Genomic DNA, 13,058 nt, shown 5'->3' with positions numbered 1-13,058 from the left:
AAACAAGAAAAAAAGGTTTATCAAGGACTTTTTCCCTCTTATTTTCAATCATTTCAAATATCACTTTAAACTTGCTCTCCGTACTAAGAATGTGGGAAATAGGCCCTAATTATTTGAGTTCATTACACCGTCAACCACGATGTGTCTGCACGGCTGCAGGTGTTTGTCCACAGCTGCAATAGCAGCGGCAGACCCTGCTGAATGAGGCTTGCATGGTCACAGTGCGGACCCACGACGTAACCGCAAGTTTTCTCAGCCTGCTCCTTCTGAGTTACTGGCTTTGAGGAATGCATCTAGCCACTCTGAGAAGATTCGGTTATCATCTACACATCTTCAGACGGAGGAGCACTTAGCTTTTCAAGACACCAGCCTATGTAATTTCCCTCCTGCCAGTGTGCTGCCATGTGTCAACATTTCCTAGAACAGCCAAAGGCCGCAAAGCCTTTACTTCTTAAAACCAGGCCACAAGACAGCGGTCAACTGGCAATGCCTCGAGCTGCCCTGCTTCCTGGGTGTTCATCCAGAAGAACAGCCGCCTCTGAGAAAGGTTGGATGAGAACGTGGCTGCCTGCTGGGTTACTCTGTTTCACTGTTCAGTTCCCAGCGGTAGAAGGGAGATTTTCATTGAGTTGCTAATATACCCTTGAGGGGCTCTGTCCCACGGACTGGCTACTTCTAGACTTTGAAAGTCATTCAAAGTTCTGAAGCAGGGGTGCTAAAAGAAAAGGGGGGGAAGTACTGCTATTAATCTCTCATATTTTCTCAAAAACATCGCCCTGACTAGACAGAACGGCCACCTTTGGCTTGTGAAGCCACCGTCAAGCAAATGGTTAAAGCGGACGGTCCACGTGCTAAAGCTAGGCAGGGTCCTAATCATGTATACATCTAGGCAAGGTCCAAGGGTAAAAGAGTTTGGTTGTATCTGGTGAGATAAACGCTGTTCGTGTCCTCCAGTTCACCACTCATGGTTTACAGAAAAGCATGATAAAGATTTATGGGCTACTCATAAAGCATAAATATTTTCATGCATAGCTCACCCTGCGTTAGACCTATACATCATTTTTATATGAGCTTCTCGTGTATGTTCTTCTATAAACAGGACTCACGTGATGCATTAAAGCAGCATGAACAGCACGGGGGGGGGGGAATTCCACGGGTGGAATCTTGATGAACGGAACCCAGTTACTTATTGCATTCATAATTTTTTATTACAAGAAAGCCCTCAGAACATTTGGCCTAGGGTATCATATTGGAAATCGGATACGCGCTTAGGAACGGCAGGCAGGAAAAGAAATCTTAATTCCATTTGTCTAAGGGTCTCCTTCCAAAGGGCACACAGCAAGCCACAGTGCACACTCAAGCCGTAAGCTCCATTAAGGAGGAGACACTTCACCCTCAAACAGTCCTTTCACGCTTTCAAGCCGCTGGAAGAAAAATGAAACAAGAGGGGATTTTTATGTGTTTGGGGCTAGGGTGCTGGAGAGCCCTCATGTGGTTACCACAGGCCACTGCAAACTGGCAAAGCAGAACTCAGTGGGCTGTCCAGTCGTTCTTAGTTCAGGCCGTTTTCTCTGTGCGGTCAGCACATGAACCACTTCTGTCAAATACTTTTGAATTTTAGACAATACCAGCCAAGGAGTCCATGGCCCTATGGATTCACCCTTGGATATCCGGATATTTTAATGGCATCCAGTAAACCTCACTTCGGGAATTCTTCCCTGCAGAAAAGACAGTTTTAACCCCACTAAAGTTCATTCATTGTTTTCTTATGAGACTGTCCTTGGGTGTGCAAAGGGATTATTGTCTTCTGTGTACACTAATCAGTACCAATTCCGTCTGGGTTAAACACGAAACTTCATTCTTCAGTCGTTCATCATATACCCAAACTACTAAATTTGCAATTTAGCTTAGAGGTATTTTCAGAGAAACCTTGTCAACATTCTGGAACTTCCGAAGCCTACAAATGATACACTTAAATTAAATAAAACCAAACTAAACTAAAAACTAAAAGAAAACCAGAAAACGAAACAAGCAAACGACAGTAAAGGCAACACAATTTCACACAGTACCATGTCGGCATCCTAGCGGCTGTCATCATCAATCAACTGGCCACGACTTACCTCGCCAGCACTGTGGCTGCGTTGCCTGGTCAGGTGTTGCCGATGAACCAGCGCGCTCGTGGGTCTGCTGCTCTGAAGTGGGAGCCGAGGGTCGATGAATGTGGTGGTCCGGGAGTTGTGGTCAACAAAAAACGCCTAGGATACAACCCATTGCATCAGCGGAGCGGCCAACAGGCGTCTCAGCAGACCTAGGGCACAGCGCAGTCGGGAAACTACCCACAATCGGGTGGTCATCTGAGTCTCGTTTTCGCACAATTTCCAACCCTTGGAAGAATGTCTTGATCTCCATCAAGACAGGGTGGACTAGGGAAAGGCTCATCTAGCCTGCATCCAGAGTGAAGGCAGCAGGGAGGAACATGACATGCAATTTTAGAAAATGCTCTAGGTCATCAAAGATGTGACCTTAGAAGGAGGCCATGGGGTGGATATCTGGAGCTGGGTGTGGCGGCACAGGCCTGTCATCTCAGCACTGACTGTGGAAACAAAAGCATCCTTAGGTGGAGGAGGCCACCCTGGGATACACAGGGAGATCCTGCTTTAAAACAAAGCAGCGGCCATAGCAATGAGTGGGAAGGGCATCTGGACTCTTCTAATTGGTGCTCTTGGGCCCCTCCCACACCTGGTTACTACAAAAGTCTAATCATCCGAAACTTCACCATCAAATGACTCTCTTCTTCCCTTTCCAAAGCAATCAGCTACTAGACTCCGCCTGTTTCGCTGTGTCCAGTCGTCTCTCTGTCCCCTCCTGGCCTCTGAACACACTCCACTATTCCAGGAGCTCATTCTGCATAAGAACCACACCACTAATTCCTCAGTAGTTCCTATCTCCCTGACGCCTTTATTCCTCAAACCTTTTAGAAGACTCTTCCTCCTGAGCTCTTAGATGACGTCACGACTCTAAAACAAAGCTTCTAACGGCCACCCAATGTCTCTAAGGTACCCCCCCCAAAACTTGGGACAGTTCTCACAGATCCTAAAAAACAAAGTATTTGATTTTTTTTTCTTTTTTACCCTCTTAAATAAACAAAGCAGAACAATGATAGAACAAGAATGTTCCAGGCCCCTCATCACACTATGGGATTTCTAAGTACACACACTGAGTGCGTCTTCCCCGAGCTAAGAGAGACTGGAGCATCCTTGGTCTTATCACTATGAAAAATGCATGGGTGACAGACCTTCATAGCCTCTTACGGACAGGTTCTGACCTCAAATTTCACGCCAGCCTTCGCTTTATTTAGGTTTCTAACACACCTGTTCATTATTCCTGACATTATTCAAAATGTCACGATGTAGCAATCATTTCTACAAACAAGCATGTTTATTTAACTCCTGCCTTTAAAAAGCAGATATTGTTGCCCGGGCGGTGGTGGCGCCACTTTTAATCCCAGCACTTGGGAGGCAGAGGCAGGCAGATCTCTGTGAGTTCGAGGCCAACCTGGTCTACACAGAGAGTTCCAGGAGAGGCTCCAAAGCTACACAGAGAAAAACTGTCTCGAAAAACCACCCCCCCGCAAAAAAAAACCCCAGCAGATATTACCAAGTCTCTTTTTGTATAAATTTTACTACAAACATAATAATATAAACCATGCTACTTAAGAGAAAATATAAAAAGTGCTAAAATAGTATGGCCTAATTATGTAGCACCTTAGGAATGCTTTCAAGGATGGGTGGCAACCAGAGGCACCATGATGCACCAATAATTACAAGACACAAAAGGGTGTCTGCAGGTAGGTCAGTGCGGATTTGCATACAGTGTCAGAACCTAATTTGACGTTAACAGGCTTGTTTCAAAGCCATTCTCTAAGGAATTATGTAAATGTCCTGAGGGAAGAAGACTATTCTTACTCACTCTGCCATCCTCCATTGCTTTCAGGGCTGACCTGGGAAAAGGAAGGCGCCCAAGAAATAGCAAAGTGCTCCTAACAGCCTCCCAACCCTTGTGAAGGGGCAGCTCCCACCTAACTATCTATGAAAAGCACAACAATAGCTAAAGATGTAGAAGAATTAAAAAGAAATGAAAGGGGTATATAAAACATAAAGTCTGAGAAACTAAAGATTAAGTTGAGAACTAAATAAAAGACAAAGTTTTTTTGTTGTTTTTTTAAAAGCAGGGTTAAGGTTTTTATTTTTATTTATTTTTTGACTTTTTCTTTTTTGATTGAGCTCTCCATTTTTCTCTGCTCCCTCCCTGCCTTTCCCCTTCCCCCCTCAGCCCTCCTCCAAGGTCCCCATGCTCCCAATTTACTCAGAAGATCTTGGAAGAGAAAGTTTTGAAACTCAAGTTATAGATACGAACAAACTTTCAGACGAAAACATTCAAAGTAGGTGACAAAGCAATCACCGCATGCTTGGGACCCAGAAAAGGACACGTCCATTTCTGAGCTTCACCCTGCCACTCACTCCGAATGGAATTCTGGGCAAACTGCCTCTAAGTTTAAGGTTCCGTTTATTATTTTTTTTCCCTGTTTAAATTATGACATTACATCTTTGTTCAAGCAAAGCTAAAGAGAAGATTCATACCCATTTTTAAACACCATTTCTATGACCTTTCAAATATGAGTGACTGCTATTATCAGGAAAAATAGTTTTCAATTCTGATCCTTTTCCCTAAACATTCCAGAGTTTCTTGCTACAGTCCACACACGAGGGTGGAAAAACAAACCGCAAGGACCATAGAGAATCAGGGAAAGGAATCCTCCCTGACCCCTCGCATGCGAGGGGCCATGACTAAGTGGAATATTCCATTTGTAGCTAGCAAGTCTCCTTATTAGGAACACAGGTGGGGTCCTTCTGCTCATCCTCCTGATCCAGTCCCCTAAAGTAAGGACGTTAACAGCTTTTCTGGTGGGAGGTCCACCCCAGCCCTTAAGCATCCATACACCCAAAGAGTCTGGAATGTCCTGGTGGAAGCTCCACCCCCAACCCCTGGCATCTGTACACCCAAAGAGTGTGGAATGTTCAGGTGGTAGCTCCACCCCAAGACCCCTCCCCATCTCTCTTCAAACCCTGCTGCAGCTCAGAATGCCCTGACCCCTCCCCCCAGAGATGCTCAAGGCCACTCCCACAGAGTAGTTAAACTGCCCCCCCCAGAAAACAGACACGTGGTTTTTCTCATCTCTCTTTTCCTTCTCCTCTGGGGGTGGGGGGGGATGGAAAATCATCCAGGAAGAGTTTTCTATCCATTAAACTCGGACTTTCTCCTCTGGGGGTAGGGGTAGGGGCTGGGAGTCATTGGGGAGCGTTTTTTTAATCCATTAAACTCGGACTTTTTCTAATTTGTTTTGATTTGGTCTGAGTTGGATTGCTGTGTTGGTGGAGAGGCTTCTGGGGTGCAGGAACTTTCAACAGCCAGCCTACTAAAGCAACGGAAATGGATAAACCAAAGGAGAGAACTGGAGGAGTGGGAGGGGGGCGGGCTTGTAACTTCGGGGAACCTCCCGATCAATCCAGCTGGCTCACCTCTGAACTTCCTCATACGAATGAATACACTCTCCCAAGTAAACCCTGGGTAGGTGGTCTATCACAGTCCAGACAAGCCAACCCCAGCCGGTCACACCACAATCTCCAGGGCAAAGCAACCGTGCCCTCGCTAAACTTCAGGCTGGAGCCAGCATCTCAGCAAAGGGTTTTCACTATTTGATAATGACATCTGGTCATCGGTCACTATTAATCCAGTTGTGTCACAGCTGTGGATTTCAGGGAAACACTTGGGAACTTACAAAGCTGGGACATTATTTAAAATGTCAGGAAGTAGCGATCGTCTCTACAAATTAGGCTACGGCGCCACAGGCTAAAGAGCATACTCCTTTGCGCTCTGTCCTTATAGCTAGCTCTTCCCCGTCTATGGCGCGCTCTCAAGATGCCTACGGTGGGTGCTCTTCTCGCTTCTCCCACACCTCGTCCCCAAACTTGGCTTTGGAAAAGCACTGAAGGATGCCTTGACCGGGGTTGAGAACCACAGCCACCCATGCGCCGCACATGGCTTCTTCTCTACTGATGCAATCTGAAGAGGCTCAGCCGCATCGTCCACGTGACCTGCGCAGCAACCCTCACCACTAAGAGGTCGGAGGCCTGGCCGTGGGCAGGGAGGGCCGTGTGTTTGTCACGTCAGGAGGGGTCCCGTTCCAGAGTCAATGGAATGTGTGCACTGTTAACATAAGTTTTTCCAGTCGCAAGTACTTGAGAGGAAAGGTCTTGAAAATCTCCGCGAGCATCACAGATCTAGGGCACTAACAGGATACAGCACCCAGGAGCAATTGCTCAGCACGCGTTTTGGGCTCAGGGTCCTTTGTGTGACCTTGGATGGGTCTCCTTAGGATGTTGCTGTGTTATATATATGTAAAAGGGGGTGACTCAGGTCACAGCCAAGGTGTCAGAATGCAGGCTACTTTAAAGTAAACTAGGTCTGGGTTTCATCGCTAGCACCACCAGGAGCAAGAAACCCCAGATGAAGCAATTTGCAGGCTGGCTAGTTAGTTCCGCTGGTGACACACACCAATTATATCAGAAAAGTAGATCACTTTCCACAGGGAACGCTAACTAGTTCAAGTGAGCAACGAAGCTGACCTGGTCCTTTTAAAAAAAAAAAAAAAAAATTGGGTCACTTTCACGCCACAGCTCCTGAACAGCCTGCAATTACTGATGGGTGTCTATCTAGCAGGCAACTGTCTGAAACTTGATTTAAGAAAACAGTCATTGGAAGACATTAGTCCTGTTCAAATTAGCAGCTCTCAGGGCATTTTCCAAACAGTACCCTTCCCTACTGTCAAGTTTCATAAAGGAAATTCACTCAAGCTTCCTAGAGCTGGGCCCACTAAGACTAGCAATGCAGAAGCAAATACACACACACACACACACACACACACACACACAGCACGCACGCACACGCGCGCACTCATGTCTCATTGAAAACTATCCCCCCCCTTTCAGGGCTTTAGGGCACAGTCAGAGTCAAGAAATATGGGCAGGCTGGAGCCAAGCGGTATTTTAGCAAGGCCAAACAAAACACATCTCTTTCTTTACACAATTCTCTTTTTCTTTTTTCTTGTTTTTTTTTAAAAACTTCTATTATTTTAAGCAAAGGAAAGGCCATCCGTACTTATGAAGAAATACCAACCGCAGACTCAAAGAATCTAAGCTAAAGAAGCTTGGGATTGTTTCCAGTTAATATTTTGCCAAACCGGGAATATCTATGAAAGGACCAGGCATGTAAACACAGCAAAACACAGAGCCCCCGCCACACTCCAGACGGGAGGTCGCTGCTAACATTTTCCTTTCTCTTATTTACGACCACATGACCGTGGAAGACTAAAAATGGGGTTATCCAAATCAACACATTTTCCAGGAAAACAGAGGGATTGCTGGGGACTCTGAAAAATAATATGTTTTTAAAGACCCAATGCAAGTCATGAGGATAACTTAAGAAGAAAGAAAGGGAAAATCCATTCCTGATTCGGGCAATTCCTTCCAGAGTCTAAAATCTGAGCACTTTACTCAGAAACACCCACGAAGCCCAAGCTTGTTCTATTATTCCTTCACCCAAACTGACGCAGCCCAGAAAGACAACGACTCTCATTTTGCCGTTTGTGTTCTGTATCTACTAATTTGTGTTTATTCAGACAACAGAAATGATCAGTTTACGTTAGTTAGATAAGATAATGGGTGTCACTGTGATCTTTTCGTAACTGAATCTAATACATCTGATCTTTATCTCCCTGTGGGTTTTTTGACTTGGTATCGTTTACCACTTAAAAATTAGGCAAGGGGTCCTAAAAAACAGTGGCTGATAATTCAACTGGTGAGTGAGTGTGAGCCTTACCATCTTGCCATTAGTAGAATTTGGTGCTACCACAGCTCTGGGAGCAGGACAGCGTGGGTAGGAACGCTCACAGGGAAGAGAACCGAGGCTCACAGAGGTCATGCCGAGAAGCTGCAGATCCAAGAAGCTTCCCAATTCAACATATGTTTTTTTCAAATCCATTAAATTAACCATTGCAAGCCGGGCAGTGGTGGCGCACGCCTTTAATCCCAGCACGCGGGAGGCAGAGGCAGGCGGATCTCTGTGAGTTCGAGACCAGCCTGGTCGATAAGAGCTAGTTCCAGAACAGGCTCCAAAACCACAGAGAAACCCTGTCTCGAAAAACCCAAAAATAAATAAATAAATAAATAAATAAATAAATAAATAAATAAATAAATAAAATAAATTAACCATTGCAAACCCAAAACAGAGCAAAATAAAACACAGAGAGAAAAAAAAAGTGGACGTATTTAAAACCAGTGTTCTCCCTACGAAACTGCATCTTCAGTTCCTAACTGTCTGACTGCTGTGAGCTCTTATTAGTTACTAAACTCAGCCAAGAACCAGAGATATTTGAAATTAGTCACATCTTAATAGTATTTGATGACCTTTTCTCATATAAATAATAAAACTTTTATCAGCACTGCTACTCAGATCTCAAATTGCCCTTGATTTTAATACTCCTGAGTGTGCCAAAGTTTAAAGACTGTTCTTATAAGAGGCAAGAAAAATGTTTTAATAAATAGTTCTTTTTCTTTGTTTGTGGTTCCTTCAAAATGAGATCTTTGCACTGGGGAACACGGCACACTCTTCGAGATCCAGAGCCTGGGAGGCTAAAGAAGGAAGATCCCAAAGTCAAGGCCTAACTGGACTAAGGGAGAGTTCAAGGTCAGCTTGATCAACCTTTGGAGACCTTGTCTCAAAAAATGAGAAAGAGAACTAGAAGCAGAGACAGGTACCAGAGAGCTCAGCCACAGTTTGCCCAACATGGGCAAGGCCCTGGGTCGATGCTCAGAGTGGGGGTGGGGAGAGAATTCATGTACATTCGTGTCCTGGGGGAAATCCTGGGTCCTGACTTCAGTACATGTATGCAGAAGTTAGTCATGTAGTCTTCAAACATCTATTGTGTATAAAAACTAAACCTGGATTAACTGTCAGCTTCAAAGTTACAGAATTAAAATAATTAAGGCTATAACAGAATAAAGTACAACTAATAAAAAATACTATAATGGAATGGGGCTTTGAATGAGAGCTCACTCCAAATGAAATTCAGATCAGGAGGAAAAGCGTGAGCATTATAGTTTATCTGTGCTCGCCCTCATCCCACCTGCACTTTCAGCCAAGTGCTGGACCGGGGAGCATCCTTGGGAGGTGATTAGGTCATAGGAGAGTGGGGCCCCCACAGATAGGATCAGTAATGGCAGAGGGACCTCAAGAATGGCATCTGCGCTTGTTCAAAGAAGCGCCCGGAGAGCTACCTACTGACTTTAGCCACTTACAAGAACTTGCTGAACATAGTGGACAATGAGGACTACTGAGAACTCAAGAACAATGGCAATGGGTTTTTGATCCTACTGCACGTACTGGCTTTGGGGGAGCCTAGGCAGTTTGGATGCTCAACTTACTAAACCTGGATGGAGGTGGGCGGTCCTTGGACTTCCCACAGGTCAGGGAACCCTGATTACTCTTCAAGCTGATGAGGGAGAGGGACTTGATGGGGGAGGGGGAGGGAAATGGGAGGCAGTGGTGGGGAGGAGGCAGAAATCCTTAATAAATAAATAAATTAAAAAAAAAAAGAATACAGGACAGGCTGGAGCAATGGCTCAGGGGTTAAGAGCATTGCCAGCTCTTCCAAAGGTCCTGAGTTCATTTCCCAGCAACCACATGGTGGCTCACAACCATCTGAAATGAGGTCTGGTGCCCTCTTCTGGCTTGCAGGTATACATGTAGACAGAATATTGTATACATAATAAATAAATAAATATTAAGAAAAAAAAAGAGAATACAGGCCCTCCCTGAACACACAAGTCCTGCCAGCACCTTGATCCAGAACATCTCAGCCTCTGGAATTGTGAGGAATGAGTTTCTGTTGTGTGTAAACCGCACACTCTATATTTTACTAAAGTACTTAAAAAAAAAAAAACAAGATCACTACATAATTGATATTAAGTCACAGTTAAGAACCATGTAACCTAACCTTAGAGGTCAAGGAAGCCAAAACCTATACAACCTAAGAGCTTTAAAATAGGAATTTTCACCCTTTAACTGAATCTATTCATTTTAAAACTACTTTTGCTAACAATGAACTCAGATACCACACAATCCATTCACTTACTGTATCTGTTTTTCTCTGTTAATGTAGACACAGGGACGCACAAAGTGTGGCCACTATCTAATTTTAGCAAAATTTTCCTCCAAAATGAAATGTTATACCTATTTTAGGAAGCCAATAGTCTACCTTCTGCCTCTCTGCAGTGCCTCTTAGGGGCATAGCACAATATGTAACCTTTGGGGTGGTTTCTTTCCCTTAGCAAGCATTTTCAACGCTCATATATGTTGTGGCATGGTGTTGATTTCATTCCTTTGTAGTATCAAGTAACGTTCCATTGGACCAATCCACCACATTTTATTTAATCAACGATACATATTTGGCTTATTTCCAGCTTCTGGTTTATAAGTAATACAGCTCTGAACACTGAAATGGGTGCTTTTATGTGGGACGTGTGTTTCTCTTGGGTGCATATATAAAATTGGCAGGTTACACGACAGCTGCTCGCGGAAGAGTTTCAGAAACTCCCAGGCTGGTTCCAAAGTTGATGGATCATTTTCTGCTTCTATCAGCAAGAGCTGAGGGGTCCAACTTCTCTACATGCTCCCCCGGCCAAGCGCAAAATGTCATGCAATTTATTCTTACTCTTTGATTACTTATCTTTAAAATTATCAATTGATCCATTTATTTTACTCTACATATATGAGTATGTCTATTTGCATATGTGTATGTGTTCCTTGTATGTGCTTGGCACGTCAGGAGGGAAGAAGAGAATGTTGGATTCCCCTGGAACTGGGGTGGTGGGCGTTGTAAATTTCCATGTGGGTTCTGGGAACCAAACCTAGGTCCTCTGCGAGAGCAACAAGGGCTCTCAATCACCGTGACACCTCTCCGGCCCCGTCAACCTTAAATGAATGTTCTACGCCACACCCTTCGTCTGTGTGTCTTAAAAAACAGTCTTTACCTCACAACTCCCAGAGTAGCTGGATTTGTGTTCCTGTGGAATCGACAGTCGTCTGATTAAAAATTATCCGCCCCCTCCCCCCAAAAAAATCTCTTCCAAAATTAAAATCACCTGAAGCACACATCACACGTATGGAATGCAAACCAGCCAAGACAAGCTATGATTAATCAAAAGAGCTCAGGTGGAAGGTTTGAGAGAAGGCCCCGTGGTAAAGAGCAACAGCCGCTCTTCCAGAGGGCCCAGGTTCAATTCCCAGTACCCGCATGGAAGTTCACAACCCTCTGACGCGCCAGTCCCAGAGACCCTCTGAGGCCCTCTTCTGGCTTCTAAGGGCACGCCATGCACACACGGTGTACAGAGCTAACTGCCGGAGAAATAACCAGACACATGAAATAAAAAAGGGGGGAAAAAGACGGGGGGCCCGATGGAAAGAGCTATATCTAGCGAGAGAGCAGATGGGAGGGGTGGCATCAGGAGAGTGAGCCCAAGAGCATCTTGCTTCACTCGGAGGGAAGATGATGCTAGGGGACCACAGGTGATGTCACGTTCATTCACTGGTTTGAGACGTTTCTCCATGAGTGTACTGGGAGAAAGGGGCGTGACCCAGACACACAGAAGAAACCTCATGGGGGGATCTTCTGCTCAGGAAGCTGGGGCACATTAATAACCATATCATCAGGCAGATGAGGACCTCCCCTGACAAGTCTTTGTTGTCGGCACAATAATTGAGGAAGACAGCCATCCACCCTCTCAAGAGTGAGACTCAGGGAAAGGGAACATTGAACACCCAAGCCTATCGCTCATGAAATGTGACATTCTGTTTTTTTGAGACAGGGTCTTGCTATGTACCCTTGGTGCGGGAGAATTGTCTGTATTCTGTCAATCATGTTTTAAATAAATGCTGATTGGCCAGGCAGGAAATACAGGTGGGAAAACCAGACAGGACGTAGAAATGATGTAATGAGAACAGGAGAATTCTGGGAAGGAGGAAGCTGATTCTTCCCACTCCTGCCCAGACCACTGAAGCAGCAGGATGTGATCTGCCCCACTGAAAAAATAAAAGGTACTGAGCCACATGGCTATCATAGACCAGAAAAATGGGTTAATCAAGATATGAGAGTTAGCCAATGAGAGGCTAGAGCTAATGGGCCAATCAGCTTATAATTTATAGAGACCTATGTGTGATTTTCTTTGCGGCTAAACAGTTGTGGGGTACCGGGTAGGACAAAAACCCAAACAAGGAGGCCTGGCCCTTCATGTTACATACCCTAGGCTTGTCTTGAGCTGACTGTGTAGCCCAGGCTAGCCTCTAAGCCATGTCAATCCTGCTCAGCCTTGCAAGGGATGAGATTACAGGTGTGAGCCTTCACCCTTGGCCCTAATTATGGGGTCCAGGTCAGTCTATGCAGTTGCTGGGCATCGTTTCAACCGATTGATGCAGACTTAGCTGCAGCGATGCCACGTCCTCCCCGGTGTCCCTGCTTCTGTCTTCCTAGTCAGACTGTCATGCTTCTGACTCACTGCCACTGGACCTGTGATCCAGGGCCATAATCGCAGATCATTGCCTTGATGGCCTCTAAACTCATGCCTGACCCTACTAAACCCTTGTTCGGGAACGAGAGAACTTGTCAATCAGCCCTGTAGGGATCAAGTCAGTAGTTCCCGTGAGTCCGAGTTCCTCCTCTCACTAAAACAAATGCTTTGACTGCAAGGGGCTCTGGGAGAAGATGGCTGGGAGCGGAAATTGAGGTTGTAGAAGGCACTTCCGGGAAAGCAGCTTGTATGGCAAACTTTACCGGCCCCGTTTACCTTGAACGCTCTTCCCCAGGGAGTGAGTTCACACCCCATGTCCTTTCGTGCTTCTCTATCTACCACGAAGACTTCCCCAAACACCTGTACAGAACGCCA

At 45.3% G+C, this 13,058-nt stretch overlaps 1 protein-coding gene across 4 annotated transcripts in view; it reads right to left on the bottom strand.

The window, feature by feature from the left end:
* Positions 1 to 13,058, bottom strand: part of Hecw2 (HECT, C2 and WW domain containing E3 ubiquitin protein ligase 2) — a 302,139-nt gene that overhangs the window by 70,621 nt on the left and 218,460 nt on the right. For all 4 annotated transcript variants that reach the window (XM_026788844.1, XM_005366360.2, XM_026788845.1 and 1 more), the window contains one exon: positions 2,121 to 2,255. In XM_026788844.1, coding sequence (XP_026644645.1) covers positions 2,121 to 2,255 — 135 coding nt within the window. The remainder of the gene's footprint in view (positions 1 to 2,120; positions 2,256 to 13,058) is intronic.

This window comes from Microtus ochrogaster, unplaced genomic scaffold (genome assembly GCF_000317375.1).
Source record: "Microtus ochrogaster isolate Prairie Vole_2 unplaced genomic scaffold, MicOch1.0 UNK8, whole genome shotgun sequence".
Classification (NCBI taxonomy): domain Eukaryota; kingdom Metazoa; phylum Chordata; class Mammalia; order Rodentia; family Cricetidae; genus Microtus; species Microtus ochrogaster.
This window is presented reverse-complemented; position numbering and strand designations above follow the sequence as displayed.